The sequence below is a fragment of the Doryrhamphus excisus genome, linkage group LG2 (genome assembly GCF_037039965.1).
Source record: "Doryrhamphus excisus strain RoL-2023G ecotype Guam linkage group LG2, RoL_Dexc_Guam_v1.1, whole genome shotgun sequence".
NCBI lineage: Eukaryota > Metazoa > Chordata > Actinopteri > Syngnathiformes > Syngnathidae > Doryrhamphus > Doryrhamphus excisus.
In genome coordinates, this window is record NC_136358.1 from 3,243,613 (window position 1) to 3,260,832 (window position 17,220).

The 17,220-nt window shown below is 44.2% G+C and overlaps 1 protein-coding gene across 4 annotated transcripts in view; it reads right to left on the minus strand.

Annotated features, from left to right (window-relative positions):
• Positions 1-101: 101 nt before the first annotated feature.
• The window catches only part of LOC131125248 (GRB2-associated-binding protein 1-like), a 64,628-nt gene continuing 47,509 nt past the window's right edge, over positions 102-17,220 (minus strand). Inside the window, exons 1-13 of one of the 4 annotated variants that reach the window (XM_058066607.2) lie at positions 6,099-6,479; positions 4,880-5,008; positions 4,651-4,816; positions 4,412-4,595; positions 3,726-4,306; positions 2,113-2,195; positions 1,841-1,947; positions 1,658-1,762; positions 1,503-1,576; positions 1,309-1,405; positions 920-1,049; positions 711-845; positions 102-488 (exon numbers count right to left, since the gene is read on the minus strand). In XM_058066607.2, coding sequence (XP_057922590.2) covers positions 306-488; positions 711-845; positions 920-1,049; positions 1,309-1,405; positions 1,503-1,576; positions 1,658-1,762; positions 1,841-1,947; positions 2,113-2,195; positions 3,726-4,306; positions 4,412-4,595; positions 4,651-4,816; positions 4,880-5,008; positions 6,099-6,173 — 2,049 coding nt within the window. In that variant the 5' untranslated portion in view covers positions 6,174-6,479 and the 3' untranslated portion in view covers positions 102-305. Of the gene's footprint in view, positions 489-710; positions 846-919; positions 1,050-1,308; positions 1,406-1,502; positions 1,763-1,840; positions 1,948-2,112; positions 2,196-3,725; positions 4,307-4,411; positions 4,596-4,650; positions 4,817-4,879; positions 5,009-6,098; positions 6,480-17,220 lie in introns of those variants that run through there. The other 3 variants (XM_058066606.2, XM_078795507.1, XM_078795513.1) reach the window with 3 other exon arrangements.

Genomic DNA, 17,220 nt, shown 5'->3' on the forward strand with positions numbered 1-17,220 from the left:
TAAAATTGAGCCTTGCAAATTTTTTGTTTGTATGAAAAAGTCTATTGAGATTCTCCAAATGTAAATAAATAAAATGCTTCATTCATTTTGCAACAAAGGTGACAATTTTACAGTGGAACAGCGTTAAGTTTAGTCTTCAGTGTTGTTTATTCACAGAAAGAAAAGTACGATGTGGACACTCAATCGATGTGCTAAAATGATCTTTAGGGATGATCTTGGACGTGTTCAGATTTGGGCTCCTTTTCCAAAAGATGATTTAAACAACTTGTGTGTAAACTGGAACAGGAACAACCATATCTGGCTTTTCAGCTGTGTTCTTTGAACTTCTCTGTGGACATTCTCCCGTCATGCCACGCCTCCCGAGTATTCCTCAGCGCCTTGGTTCTCTTGGGGTCCACCACTACGTAGTCCACACGTGTGCGCTCACCACGTGCACGCTCTTCACCTCGTCCAGCCAGCTTGTCGCCACCTTCGTCCGTGAAGCGTTTCTGAGAGGTCAGAGCGACACATTTTTGTGTCATGTTCTAAGTTTGGGTCCCACTAAGGCTGTGCTTCTCAAATAGTGGCGCAAATTGAATTGGGGATTGAACGTGAATACATTTCAGTCACCCAGTGGGGGGGCACGACAGAAAATAATTGAACCACTGCAATAAGGAATCATGTGAATAAAAAAAGAATGTTCTTTTAGCGCCCTCCAGTGGCAGTCTTACCTGTCTTGTTGGTGTCACTTGTCCCACATGGAGGTCCAGGTCCAGGTACTCCACCTGTTTGGTGCCTCTGGCTCGCCCAACGATTGGGCTGCTGACTCCGGGCTCTGAAGCACGATGCAGCATGAGCCTCAGAGACTAAAAACACGGAAAGGAGAGATATGAAGAGTATGGAAACCAAAACAAATGGGATGAGGAGGAGGTTTATTTACAGGCTCTTCTGCGCTGAAGCTGAGACTGCTGGTCGTCATGGCAACGTAGCTGTCGTCAGGGTCATCAGACTCGGATGAGGGGGACGAACTGTGGGAGGGGGTGGTCCTGACTGAACGACAACTGGACGGTCTGACACAAACACACACACACAGATGGAGTGAGTTAGAAACAAGAGGTTGTAGTACCTGTTAGTACCACATGGGGCAGCACTGCTAAAACCTGCCATTTCCATTGAAAACATTGTGTCAATGCTGCACATTTTACACACACTCACACACATCCACACAAACAAGAACCTCAACCCACACACATTCACACAAACACACAAAAACTTGTTACTGTTACATCTTAGATATACACAGAACGACACACACACACACACACATACTGCCTTGTGAAGGTCCGAGTGACAGGTGACCGCACAGGGGGGGCGACTTCCTGCCATTCCTGCTGCACTGGAGGAATATTAAGGGGTGCTGGTCTGACTGTGGGACATAGAGAGGAGACAATTAGCATAGCAATGTGCTAGGAAGTCCAACTACACACAAGTCTACAGTGAATACAGAAGGACCAGTTAGATACCCCTGCGCTGTGGCTTCAGGTCCCGGTGAACGGGCGGCGGCACAGCCTCGAGATCCCCCTCCCCGGCTGTGTTCCTGCGGAGGGGAGGGGCGTGTTGAGTGAGGGGTGTCTGCGGGGAGTTACGGAAGCCTGTGTGAGCAGGCGGGGGCACCTGCCTCCCCAAGGATGCCAGGTCAGCAGCCGCGGCAGGGAGGCGAGGAGTGAGGGGAGTCATGGGGACGTAGTTGGCTTCCTGGTGATGATGGGACACCTCAGAGGACCTGAAATGAACACGATTGTGACCTTTTTTCAATTCCAGGCTTGATATTCAAACAATGAGATGGTGGCTCGTTACTGACCTCGCTGCATGAGGCGGCTCGGTAGTAGCGGCGCTCATAGGAACATAGTTTTCATCCGCGTCATCTTCAGAACAAACGCTGCCCAGCGGCATCATGCCTTTGTTCAACTGAAATTGAATAAATTACATATGCTTCATGTTAGAAATGCAGAAATTAAACCATCATTCATGCTGACATCATACCCACCCCAACAAAACTGTATTTTCTATATAGTACCATATCACAACAGAAGGGATTTAAGCATATTTGTCATGGAGGCGTGTGAAACTCACAAAGTAGCTGTTGAAGCGGTCGCTGAATTCAAACATGTTTGCTTTGTCCGAGAGCGAACGAGCCAGCGACAGAGACATGCAGCCTGAAAAAACAAGATAAAGTCAGCAAGGTCGTCCAACCGCTCACTGGATGACCTTGACGATGACTTCCCGTATGTCTTTTTTTAACAGTCTTCAGAAGTAAACACATCACAATAACCTGATGTGTTGCATCGCAGGAAGCTGAAAGGCTTTAAGGAGGACAAAGTTTCTGTTCTGTTGTAACAAATCCACGTGGCAAGGAATTAATCCATCATCCACTTTCTAAAGCCTAAGTCCATGGTTAAAAACAAGAAAATGAATACAGTAAATCCCTGGTCAATCAAGCCCCCTGGAGGTAGCAACCTACAGTAGCAGCTGGCTACGTGACTTGTGATGCTATTGTGATTAGCTTGAATCATTCAGGAAATGGTCAAGAAACAATCGAAGACATCCTGGGTGCCAAACAAAAACAAGTCAACACGTGAGAGTAGGTGGCACTACCTGGCAACACCTCAGTAAGAAAAGTGTCAGTTGGCTGTCCTATAACTCACTAGATGATTGGATAATTTGCATATTATTTGCATATGATGCAACAGATGCTTTTTGTTTGTTTCTTTTGGGTTTCTTTTTTTTTAATTACACATCCCCTTCCTGACGAATACTGATGATAATTACTAGTGGAGATTCGAACCCACGGCGCCCGCTACAAAGTTCAGAATGCTAACCACATGCTGTAGGAAAAAAATATAACCTTGTAGGAGAGACAATAAAAATAAAAACACCTTCACTCTTCATCTTGCAGTTAGGACTACGTGTTTCACTCTTCACACAACATTCCCCTGTCACATGTTCTGACACACTGACAGGTAAGAGACCAGGACATTGATGGCTGATGGCTTGTGACTGTTTTGGTGTAGGGTGGACCTCTCAGCAGCACCCGCGACTGCTCAATGAGAACAGAAACTGCAGAACAACACGTGCCTTCACTTTTAAGTCCCCAAATACCACAAAACTCACTACATTTGTTGCTAGTCGTTTTTGGGAAAATATGTCAACAAGAGGGTTTGGAATGTTGCCAGATTTAGTAACAAAGTTGCCAGGTTAGCAACACTGGTGGTTGGGAATCGGCACATTAAGCAGGCAAAACCGAGTGTATGTGACAAAGGAAGCAAAATGTGAAGGAGTGTGGGAAACAAAAAAGAACTACAAGCGATAAAACATTGAATATACGTCGCTGCCATATTCTTGATATTCAATGTTTTATCGGTTTTAGTTCATACTGTACATCCGACATCCTTTATTCATGTACACTGCGTTTATCTTAGTAAAGATGTTTTTAAATTAATTTGTTTTTTGCGGTGCTCTGTCATTATTTAGTTATGCCAAACAACCTTAGATGTTTAAAGTGCTCCTGAGAAAATGTGGACGGTGGATCCAAAGATGGACTCTTAGAATGATGGTGGAAAATTGCCACATGTTTTAAAACCCCAAAGGGAACACCTCTGCCTGTGACGCTCACCTGCATTCACTTTGGCTTCTCCTGCACTCTAGTGGTCAGAAATGGTAAAGTAAAAATTGTTGGACAAACTCACTTCCAGGTGTGTTGGCAGAGTTATTCCTCGCCATGCCCCCGCCTACGTCCATGCTTCCAGACCTCGGTCCTGACTCAGAGGCCGGCCCATTTGTCGGACTCTCACCTTGCGCTGCCATGGCAATGGGCTTGGGTGGGCGTGGTGGTGGAGTCGGAGTGGAGGTGTGAAGCTCTGCCTGAGTGAGGGCGTCCACACTCGGGGTGGAAGAGGGGCGCAGAGGGGGCGCTGGCTGAGGTGCGGATGCTGGGCGAGGGATCTGGTAGCCACTGGAGTGGGGAATGGCTACGGGGCGCAGGTGGATATCCATTGAATGCTTTCTTGGATGTGGGGAGGGGTGACATCGAGGTTTCCCGCCTCTTCTCTGGAGGTACTGAGACACGCTGGAGTCCAGAGACTGGCTCAGGGTGTTCGTCACGGCGGCAACTGTCCATGGCGCCGTCTGAGAGCTGGAGGAAAAAGAAGGAAGGCTGGTGGGAAGTCGGGAAGGCGAGGGCGACGAAGAGGAAGAGGTGGCAGAGGGAGGCGGGAAGAGCTGGTCACCACTGTCGCTTTCAAGCGAGGTGGAGGAACCTTCCGGAAGCCTGCAGGGCAAAAGCAAATGTGTTTGAAGACCACCAACAGGGGGCAGCAACAGGATTGTGAGGCAATTCCATGACTATCACCATGGCAACTGAGCTAGACCTCACCTGAAGTGAGTCTGACACTGCACTAGCCACAGGTAGTCCTCCTCCATGCTGCCACCATCAGCTTCCACAGGACGTAGTCTCACAGGCTCATAGGGAGCATCCGAGACTGTTACCGTGGCAACGGTACCACTGGGAGATGTGCTGGAGACGGGAGGGCTGTCAGGCACTGGAAATGCAAAATGTCCTGTTTGACATGAGCATGAAATCCGTCAATAAAATCGGCCATCCTTCTGTCCTACCCTCGTCTGTTGGGTTGAAGCCACACAGCAGACAGATGGACGCCACCCAGCGGTTCATGTCCTCCTCAGACTCGGCCACCAGGTACCATGTCCTCTCCTCCGTCTTCACATCAAAAACAAAGCTCTTCTCCAGTTCTTTCTTCGTGAACGACAAGCCTGCGTCCACCTGCAGGAGGACAGGAAGGACCTGAAACACCTCCTGGTAGAAGAATGAGGTGTGTGTGTGTACCTGCTCACACAGGTTCAGGTTGATGGTTCTGATGGGCCGGTGGGAATGCGGGTTCTTGTAGTACTGCAAAACGTCGGGCTCGCCACTCAGCCGGCCACTACGCAGCACGAACCAACGCCTCTTCCACGCCTGCAAGGGGCCACCTTCATGAATCACTAACTCTTTGTGTGTGTGTGTGTGTGTGTGTGTGTGTGTGTAATCAACGTGCACAACAGCTAAACCAAATGTTGCTAAGTGCACTTCCTCTCTTCCTCATCAAACACACAGAGGAAGAGGAAGTAGCCCGACAGGAAGTGAGCTTGGCTTGATGGTCACCAAGCAGCAAGTTGTTGCCATGACAACCAATGACAATTGATGATATTGTTCAGCCAAAGTGATTGAACACTTTCTCTCATCCTCCTTCCTCTTCTTTTTGTTTTCTCTTTTGACCCTTGACCCTGACAGGAAGTGGACACAATGGCTCCAAAAAGAACACTTCCTCCATCCGCTCTCCACACCAAAATTAACGCCAAACCTTCCACTTGCTTATTTAGACTCATGTTCCTCCACTTCCTGGCTGCAGTCATGTGACATCACAGCACTTCCTGCCCCATCCATGCAAGATATCTAAAATTCCAGCCTTCGTGTGTGTTCTTTTCCAGCCATTTTGGAAGCAAATGTTCCAAGAGGGCCCAGCTGAGAGCGATTACAATGCATTACGTAATACACACACACACACACACACACACACACACAGTAGAGGGTGTGTGGACGCCGCTTGAACTTTAGCCTAAATCTTAGCATGAACACACACTTTTGCTGCAGCCGTCACAAGGTTGTGAATGTGTGTGTTTGTGTTGACAGCGGACACAGCTGGTCAGATTGTGTTTGTGTGTTAGCCCTCATGAACATCAAAACAAACACATGAACACAACAAAGCTTCTTCTTCCTTAAAAGTGTCACCGCGGCAGAACAGAAACCGTTATTTCTGGAAGCACCATCGATGGAGACGAACGCGACTCATTGGCCAGGCATGCCAGATATGCAGTGTGTGTGTGTGTGTGTGTGTGTGTGTGTGTGTAAAAGATTTACTGGAATGTGAAACCAGTTAGCATTAGCCCTCTTCTTAACACAGAGGTATGTGTTTGTTTTCCTGATGGTGGTCGAGGGAAGATGTTTGTTGACTTTTTATTAGAATTAGGCTGAGACATTCCAAACTACTTTCCTAGCTTGTACTCACATAACGGCGTAGCTTTTTCTCAGGTGGAGATTTCCTGAGCCATCCTGCACAAACAACCTCCCCAGCGCCGCTCATCCTGGCGCCAACAGCCCCGTCCAATCAGCAGCCTCCACTTCAATCAGGTGTCACAGATTAATCTGCTCTTACTCAGCAGTCGGTCCACATGACATTTGATCCCAAATCAGATCCTTGAGTCTGCTTGATGTGTGTGGTCAGCAAGGCCTCCTCCATGTATTGAGGGTCCTCGGGTCTTTGGAGTAGTCCGGATGCAAGGGAGCTGTCCCTGAGCCCATCGCTCAGTGAGAGAGTCACACCTCCTTCTAGGAGAACTTCCTTTTCCCAGCACTGGCTCCTCCTGAGTCCCAACAACTTGGGACATTCCTTCCTATAGTGCTCCTCCCACTTTTCCACTCTAACACCATATTGTTATTTTTTTAGTATTTAAAGAGACTACATTTTTTAAAAAGCAAACAAAACATGGTACATACCATGAAAAAACACAAAAAAAGTAAATACAAAAAAAAAGCTTTAGACAGGCCTTACTAAATGCTGACCTCTAGTGGTGCTAAGTGGTACTACATTTGACTCACTTGAAGACACAGCATTATTGTATGACATATTGTACCATGACGCGCCGCAAGGTGAATGAGTGGTTAGCATGTTGGCCACACAGTTGCACATACATTAACATGCATGTTAGGTTAATTAGCGACTCCAAAGTGTCGATAGGTATGAATGTGTTTGGATTATATTTTGATTTAAAACACTACAGGAACTTCTTTTCGAGGCGCATTAATACACGTACTTATGCTAGTTCCTTCAACAACAACAGCTGCGACAACACTTACAATGTCCTTCTCTCCTTGAGATGTCTGTGTGTTCCAGCACAAGACGTGTGCTCTAGTCCACAGGTAAAAAAAAATATGACGGCATTTGGTGGGCAAAATTCCCCAAAAAGTGCAGTTCCTCTTTAAATGTTCATTCCGTGTTGAGCAGCATGAGGATATGTGGTTGTTTCAAATCAAACTTTATTTATAAAGCAATTTCATACACACTATATGAAATGCAAAACAAGAGCTAAAAACAATGCGCTGTTAGATAAGGGGACATGTTATTTTACTTTAACAAAAACAAACTTTGCAGACAAAAGAAGGGACTTTAAAGCACATTTAGAAATAAATAAGCAGGTAAGCAAAGTAATCATGTCTGCTGTTGGTTAGCGCTTGTGGTACAACAGAAGAAATTCGGCGGCCATTTCTTGTGTAGGAAAAGAAGGGGCAACACCAAAGAGCTGGGAAGGCCCAAGATGGCTTCCATCACAAGTAGCACACAGTAATAGATATTGAAGCCCCTAAAAGCACTCAACAACATAGACACCATGAGACCCATTATGAACTTGAGGAACAACATCAGCAGTATGACCAGGATGGTGTAGAAGGCCCTTCGCTTGCTCTGGTTGACCCCATTTCTGCGTTTTGACCCTTTCATCGGGCCAATCAGAGCACAGAGAATTAAAAAGCTGCAGACGGTGATAACAATTAAGGCCAGGCACAAGATGCCGATGTCCATGAAGATGGAGTACAAATTGTACTTTGCAAACATGGATTGAAGGATGCATATCAGCCAAACACCCGCTATAGTGATATTTCGGAGTCCCTGCTTCTGCTTTAGCCCCATATAGGTGACAGGATGGACCACTGCCAAGTAGCGATCCATGCAGGTCAGCATGTGAAGGAACACCTGACCATACCACATGAAGAAAAAGAGCATATTGCCAATTGTGATGATGGATACATCCTCGGACAAGACGCCATAAAATCGCATGGCGCTGGACACCACACCGATGAGCTCGATGACGGCCATGTGGAAAGTGAACATGTCAGAGTGAGTGAACGAAGAGGTCTGATGGAAAGCAGCATATAGGATGGAGATGAAGAGGGTGAGGAGTGACATGTTGGTGATGTTATACAGCATGAATGGGATGCGCATTGGTGTAGAGATGAAGCAGGCTACGGTGTTTAGGTCAGATGAGTTCATCTGCAAGAGGACAAACATATGAATGACGACGGAAGACAGGAAGATGTTCACAACACAAATAAGCAAACTTGTTCATGTTGTGTAATGTTAGCTATCTGTTAGCTGTCTCAATGTGAATGTGATGAAAGAATGAAAGCAGGTGATTTCTGAACAAACCTTGTCAGAAGCTCTTTCGGTCCAAATGTTTTGGATGCTAGTGTGATCAGAAAGCAAAAGAGAGGCTGCTTTGCATGTTGGAAAGCGTAATGTGTTTACTCTACAAATTGTTATTTGACACAAGCTCATGTATTTTTTCCACCCCTTGCATGCTCCAGGAAGCACGACATGCTCGAGTGGAGGCATATTGTCATAATTTTGCATGCTTTATTTTACTATGAAAAGGTCAAATTATTACAAACAGTTCTCAGCGTGATGCGTGAAGGCGTACAGTAACTCAGCTCTCCTTGTGCATGTGTGCTTAATCAAGTGGCTGCTGAGGGTGCGTTCCTTCACCTGAACGCACCCTCAAGCTATCTTATCATTTTACAAGGTGAGGGTCCAACGTGGATGCTTGGTGCTGAGGTAACCAGGTAGCATCCGGTGTTATCCTTAGTTTTGTAGCTTTAGTATGTGTGTTGTTTGTGTAATAATAAATACACATACCAAAGCTGCAAAACTAAGAGTAACACTATCTGGTTACTTCAGTACCAAGCACCCTCACCTCCAAAGATGACAAGATGGCTTGTGGTGCGGTGTGGGTGTTGAGCCCGCACCCCATCATAATGAGAACTGTTTCTAATATTTTGACCTTTTCATAGCTAAATAAAGCACGCAATATGCATCCACTTGAGCGTGTCGTGCTTCCTGGAGCATTCAGGGGTGGAAAACACATTAGCTTGGGTCACATTACAACTTGTACATTATAAACATGATGCTCTCCAACATGCAAAGCATCCTCTCACTTCCTGATCACACTGGCATCTATAACGTTTGGACTGGAAGAGCTTCTGACAAGGTGGGTTCCAGAAATTATCTGTTTTCATTTTTCCATCATCACATTCAAGTGGAGGCATCTTTGCTAGTTAACATTAGATATTGGAATCAACGACTTTCCTTATTTCTGATTTAAATACCTTAACCTTCCTGTTTTCCATCGTTATTTATAAATTTGACAAGAGTGTCCTCTTGCAGATGAACTCATCATCTCTGGACACCATTGCCTGCTTTATCTCAACAATGCGCATCCCATTCATGCTGTATAACATCACCAACATGTTACTCCTCATCCTCTTCATCTCCATCCTGTACGCCGCTTGCATTCAGACTTCTTCGTTCACTCACTCTGACATGTTCACTTTCCACATGGCCGCCATGGAGATCATCGGTGTGGTGTCCAGCGTCGTAAGAGTTTACGGCACCTTAACAGAGGACTTAGTTGGCCTCCAAGTGGGCCTTATTCTCTTTCTCTTTGTGTGGTACGGTCAGGTGTTCTTTCACACGCTGACCTGTGTGGATCGCTATTTGGCCGTAGTCCATCCTGTCACCTACATGAAACTGAAGCAGAAGCAGGGTGTACGACTCCGAAACATCGCCATAGCAGGAATTTGGCTGATTTGCATCTTTCAACTGAATTTTGGAATGGACAGCATGCATGCCATCGTCACAAACATCAGCGTCATGTTCCTAGCTTTAATTGTCGTCAGCTTCTGCAGCGTTGCAGTTCTCTGTGCTCTGATTAGTCCGAACCCGGGGTCAAAATGCCGAAACAAGGTCAGCCTGAGTAAACGAAGGAGCTTCCACACCATTGCGGCCATCTTGATGGTGCTGTTCCTGCGCTTCATTTGGAGCCTGACGGGAACCGTGCTGTTGAGTTTTTTTCACCACACGATCATCAATTACTGCTTGCTAATACTGATGGAAGCCATCATGGGCCTCCCAAGCTCTTTGGTGTTACCCCTCCTTTTCCTACACAAGACATGGCCGTTGACGTGCTGTCACATGTAATACAAATGTAATGTGATGTCATCATGATGATGCAATGACCTGCAATTGTTTTGTAGCATGCCAACTTTAAGCAGTGAACAACCACTATAGGGGGCATATGTGCTTTGCTTAGGTGCGTGTGTATCAAGATGTGAATTAAAACCCTTCCTTTTGTCCGTAAAGTTCGTTTTTGTCAAACTGAAATGCGATGACCTCCCTGTAGAATCGCCACCTGCTCGGGTAAAGATAAGGGTCAACTTGTTCACATCGAAAGGAGCCAGTAGAGGTGGCATCTAGTTCACATACCTCCCCACCTACCCTGGTAACCTGGTAGGTGGGGTTATCAGGGGAACACACAACCGGGAGCAGGACTGAAAAAGACCCACTGAACAGAGTCAGTCTTGCAAGCGGGCTGGGAACACATCAATGTCTCTGTGATAGGAACTGGCTGAGTTCGGAGACCAGGAAATCTGGGTTTCCTTACTGAGACTGCTGCTTCTGGATGAAGATGTCACAATGGATTATGGAAACCATGAGTCATCTAAGACACAAATAGTTCCTAAAAAATAGTTCCCACTTGTTTGGAAAAACAGCCTCGGCAAATAATGCCTGGAAGAACAGAACCATATTACACATAGACCTTATGCTGCTCATTTAACGTGCTAACACACAAAGTATACTGACACATCCAACCGAGTAGTCAATTTAAAAACGTTTTTTTCATGTTTCTTTGCATCATGTTTTGTATGTTTTAAATTCAAGTCCTATCTTTGTTGGAATTGGTAACATTCATTCATTCATTTTCTACCGCTTTTCCTCACGAGGGTCGCGGGGGGTGCTGGAGCCTATCCCAGCTGTCTTCAACCAAATGGTTATGACCTGTGGGATTCCCCAAGGGTCAACCCTGAGACCCCTATTGTTCAATCTTTAAGATCTGTGTGTTACATCTTCCTTACGTATTGATTTTACAGTAAAGCACTTTAAATGACCTTGTGTATGACCTTGTGTGTTCTATAAAACTTGCCTTGCCCACAGAACAAAGTGGGGGGTAAGTCACTGTTGATGCACTACCCTCCTGATGGGGATGTCATACAACTTGATGTCAAAATATCCAAACTATCATTTTAAGCAGCCTTGCAGAAGACCGAGGACATGTTGGAGATACTATTTCTCTCAACTGGCCAAGGAACACCTCAGGATCTGCGTATTACCATTTGACGCGCAAGCTGAAGCTCCATTGTTCCATTGAAGGAAAAAGCAACCCAGATCATAATGGCACCCCATCCACTGTGCCGTGTGGAAAAAAAAATTATCTCAGCTGGGACATTCCACCAGCCTGGAGAGGCGTGCACGTGCACATACTGTGCAAAACGTACTGCAAACCCACACAGTCCATAACATATCTTACTGTGTATCCTTGCATCCCTAGTTAGTGATAACACCCCCTTCATTATATCATGATGCTGATTAGACAGCATCATTATTGTGCAGGTGTGCCTGAGGCTGGCCACAATAAAAGTGTTGCTGACTGCAAGAATGTCCATTTTAGCTGTTGCTGTTGTGAATTGAATGTTCATTTCTCTACCATATGCCGTCTCCAAAGGTGTTTTTATCGTGGGTATTTGTCTCCAGACCCGACCTTGAATTTCCATGAAGTAGGATGCAATATTAATGGATGGAATATTTTTGTAGAGCATTAAAAAAAATGACCTAAGAACGATTTGTACCATTATTACATGAAACACTTACAGTCACCTTTGCACTCAAATTACCCAATATAGTCGATATAATCAGAAAAAACAAGGACTCATACTCTACAGGAAGTGATGTCAGGGATTCAGAGTTGAGTTTCAGTTAGTGTGCCGCCACAGCAGTAGCCCGTGTTTCTGTTATTTCCGATGATGACTATTATAATTATGTTACTATTGTGCCTGTTGTGAGATAAATATTTTCAAAATAATAAAAAAAAAATAATAAAAAAAATAAAATAAAATAATAATAATAAAAGCCAGTTGTATTGCCTTAAACTGTATTTGTATTTTAGTTCATTTAGAACATTTTTATGCTTGAAAATGCTTAATGTAGGCCAAAAAAAAAATCTCTTTTGTGTACATATGCATTTTTATGACTAACATCAAGCAATAGTCTGCAAGACGGAATCCCTCCAGGGTGTCTGACATCTTCTTTGGTCCTCCTCCCTACCTTGGAGGTAGCCGAACTAGATGCCCGAGTCCCCTTGACTGTTTGTTTGACAAAAACACACTTTGCAGAAAAAAGGAGGGTTTTTAATACACATTTAGATACAAACACCTAAGCAAAGCCACTATCCCTTGTGGTTAGTGAGGTCATGGAGTTAGCGTGTTAGCATGCTACAAAACAATTGCAGTTTTGATCAAGTGAATGTTCTTAAAATAATTACAGAAAAAGAATTTCAGGTCAATGATGTCACATTACGTGTGCGTTAAGTGTGACAGCACATCGGCGGCCATGTCTTGTGTAGGAAAAGGAGGGGCAACACCAAAGAGCTGGGCAGGGCCATGATGGCTTCCATCAGTATTAACAAGCAGTAATGGATTTTCCAGTGGTTAAAAAAAAACAAAACCACAGTCCCGGTCAGGCTCCAAATGAAACGCACAATCTGCACTGTCAGGATGGCTACAATAGTGTGGAACGTCCTTCGTTTACTCTGGATGACCGTGTTTGTGTGTTTTGACCCCGGCTTTGGACTAATCAGACCACGGAGAACTGAAACGCTGCAGAAGCTTACGACACATAAGACGAGGAATATGGTGCCGATGTTTGCAACGATCGGATATATGCTGTGGTTACTTAAAGTTATGTGAAGCGTGCAAATCAGCCAAATGCCTGCTACGCTGATGTTTCGGAGTCGTACACCCTGCTTCTGCTTCAGTTTCATGTAGGTGACGGGATGGACTACAGCCAAATAACGATCCACGCAGGTCAGCATGTGAAGTAACACCTGACCGTACCACACAAATATAACGAGAACAAGGCCGATATAAACGCTGTTTAAATGCTCCGTTAAGGTGCCGTACATTCGCACGATGCTGGACACGACTCCGATGATCTCCATGGCGACCATGTGCAAAGTGAAGATGTCAAAATGAGTGAACGAAGCGGTCTGACGACAAGCGGCGTACAGCACGGAGATGATGAGGGGGAAGAATAACATGTTGGTGATGTTATACAGCATGAATGGGATGCGAGTCGGCATAGAGATGAAGCAGGCTGTGGTTTCCAGCTGAGATGATGAGTTCATCTGCAAGAGGACAATCCCGTCAAACTTAAATTGTGAACGCCAACGGAAGACAAGAAGGCTCTCCTCTTGAAATAACCAAAGTTGTCAATTACAGTACGTAATGTTAGCTAGCTTGAATGTGACGATGGAAGAATGAAAGCAGATGATTTGTGAACCCACCTTGTCAGAAGCTCTTTCAGTTCAAACGCTTTGGATGTGTGGATTCGTGATCAGGACTCAAGTGAGCGGCTGCTTTGCATATTGGAGAGCATCATGTCTTTACTGTACAAACTGAAATCTGACCCAAGGTCATTTTTTTTCTCATCACTACACGCTCCAGGAAGCATAACACGCTCAAGTGTCAATCATTTTGAAAGCTTTATTTAGCTATGAAAGGGTCAAAATGTTCAATATGGTTGGTTATACTACACGTGTGCATTTGTCCCTTAGCACAGTGTTTTTTAACCTTTTTTGAGCCACGGCATGTTTTTTATATTGGAAAAATCTTGTGGCACACCACTAACCAAAAATTGTATTGTCAGTTTTTTCGTCTGTCCAGTCTTGAAATTTAGTTTGAATCAAAAACAAGCTTTGCTTAGCAGTCCAGTGCCGATTGCTGGCCTCCATTTTTAAAAGTGAAGAACGTCTGGATCTGCGTGTTACGTCATATCTGAGCATGCGCTGAAAGAACGCACCCGGGATCAATTTAAACAGAAAAAGATCAAATTCAATCTTGCTAATATTTTATAATTAAACCCAGGACATGTTTTATATAGATATATATTTTAAGTATAGAGCTAGCGACCTAAACGGTGGCCTTCAAGTGATTTCCTTTAAACTTACCACTTCCACATGGATAGGGAGGATAACTATTAACAGTTATTTAAACTTTAACATGAACATTAATCAAACGTAATAATTTTTTCTGGGTACATGATACCATACAGCATCCATATCAAACTTGCGCGGGCCGCACTAACATTAAACTTTCATATGGTGGGGGCCGCAAACTAGTGTCCTGCAGGCCACATTTGGCCCACAGGCCGCGTGTTTGAGACCCCTGGGTTAAAGGAATATTCCATCCCTGTTCATTTTTTTCCGTTTGAGCAAATATGCCAAATGCAATTGGAATATTTGGGTCCATATATTCATGGCTATTGACATAATATTTGCAAATGATGATTAATAAATGTTAATTATAAAAAGTGATATTGGATAATTCCTCACGGCACACCTGACGGGTTCTCAAGGTACACTAGTGTGCCGCGGCACAGTGGTTGAAAATCACTGCCTTAGCACACCGAAGCTAAGGGAAACAATCCTGGCCGTGTTGATTCAACAAGTTCCAAATGGAGAACTTGAAGAGAGAAACACTGTGAAATCTTTTCAACTCTTTCAAAGACTTCTAATTCCTATTCCTTCCCTCCAACCAGGTCATGCTGAACCGCTGCCTCAATTGTGTGTGTGCGTATGAGGGCAAGGTGACTTTGGCATAATCCAGCACCAATTTTATATTTGAGCACACATGGACCCAGGCGAGGCCAACAAAGGCACATCTGATCCTTAAAAGTATTACGCCTCATAGTGTCACGGAATTAAAAGCATCCGACCTTTGACCTGAGCTGAAGATTTCCGGCTTGTGTCACGAGGCGATTAAGGCGATTGTGTGCGGTCATACACACACACACACACACCGAACATAGACATAAATGTGCTACTTATGAAATACACACAATTAGCAGTACACAGCAGAGGATTTTATTTGGATCAGTAACTTCTAGGGTTGTCAACCATAAACCGATTTGACCAGTTTGATAAACGAAAGATACGGCGGCGTCGAGAGTAGCATCGTGCACATTCGACTGATTGAATTTATGGTATTTATAATGTATTGTGTATTGTTATGGAGATAATCCAATATATAGGTCTCTTTCCTTAGTTGTGTCTCCCATCGCAGTGCTCATATATTTATGGAACTCCCGAGTGGGGAAAATGCATATTTTTGAAAAGAGTTAAAAATATCCAATATCCAAGTTCTGACTGCTGACTGGATGAGTGCGAGGGAGGGAGGGGTGAGGGGAGCTGGGGTTTGCCTGCCTGCATCCATTGAGACAGGTCAGACATGGCAAGCTTACCATGAATATTTGAATTTCCGTTGTTTTCCGTCCATTCATTTTTTACGCGGCTTATCCTCACTAATGTGTGTGTATGCTGGAGCCTATCCCAGCTGACTTCGGACGAAAGGCCGCAAGCCAATCACAGGGCACATAAAGACAAACAACCATTCACACTCACATTCATACCTATATGGACAATTTGGAGTCGCTAATTAACCTAGCATGTTTTTTTTGGAATGTGGGAGGAAACCGGATCTCCTAGCTATGAGGCCCCGGCGCGCTAACCACTCATCCGCTATGCAGCCCATACACAATTTTGATTCGCCAATTAACCTAGCATGTTTTTGGAATGTGGGAGGAAACTGTAGTACCTTGAGGAACCCCTCACCCCCACACACACACACACACACATGAAAAACATGCAAACTCCACACAGAGATGCCCCATTGGACATTCAAACCGAGGTCTTACCTGATCTCCCGACTGTGAAACCAATATGCAACAATTAAGAATGATTAAAAGCTGTTGTGTTTTATGTCTTCAGAATTATTTAGTGCGTGAGGGGACGAAATGGCTCTTTTGAGAGTAAAAGATGCTGACCTCTACATTTGGCAACACACAAGCACACCTTCAATTTAGATGAGTCACGCAATGATTGCTCCTTGTAGATTATTCATGATAACAACAGGCACAATTCACACAGGCACAATAAACACTCAAGATAATCCAAAAATCAAACCCTTATCATATAAGACAAGACGTCATTTCATGTGATCGCTTCTCTTGCAAGTAATTAATGACAGCTGGAATCTAGCACAAAATAAATACAAAACAACTCCAAATAATTCACAAAATCTGGCTTAGTGTGAGTGCAGGTCCAGCCTGGCATTAACGGCCTCGATGGAGGACTCTGGGTCATAATGTAGTACACACATCAGCCAACAGAGGGAGACATAAGCCTGAGAAAAATAGTAGAATGAAAAGTCATTTAGTCATAATCAGCTAATTTTATCATCCAGCAAATGTTGACAAATGTTTATTTCTGTGGAATAATGAGTAAGCAGGATGAGAAGAGTGAGTCCTAAATGTGGCACTAAAATCTCCATTATGCTTGCTAGACTTTGGTCTTGCCGACTCTGGTCGGCATTTGACAGAACCAGGAACAATATAGTTACCAAAAGACTCACGCAGCATATTTAATAACATGACAAGTTGTGAACCATGTTAAAAAATGACCGCAAAACCGTATGTAAACCGGAAAAATACGCTAACCGAGCTTCCCCTGTATTTCATCTTGTAAGTCTGGTAACGGTAATACTTGCATGTAAGTTACAATGGAATACATCACATCATTTAAATCACAGTTCCACACGTCAAAAAGCAGTAGGAAGAAACAAAGCTTATTTAAGCCCATCCCCATCACTTTCACATCAGTACATTAATATGTAGGTTTATTGTTATAAAGACAAAATATTAAAAAATAACACTAAACGTATGTGGTTTTGATTGAGGAAATTAAGTATTTAATCCTCCACCTACCAGCAAGCATTATGTCCCCCACGGACCGGTTATGTGTCGAATGTTGCATTCAAAGACACCATATCATTTAAGTTGAATTCACACTTTTTGAGTATATTTCCAGGCACACTCAAATGCTAAGAAAATCCATATATTATTTGTTTATTTAGACCATAAACACACACTTAATGGAGATGATGTTGTAATGAACAAAGTCTTTCAACTAGAC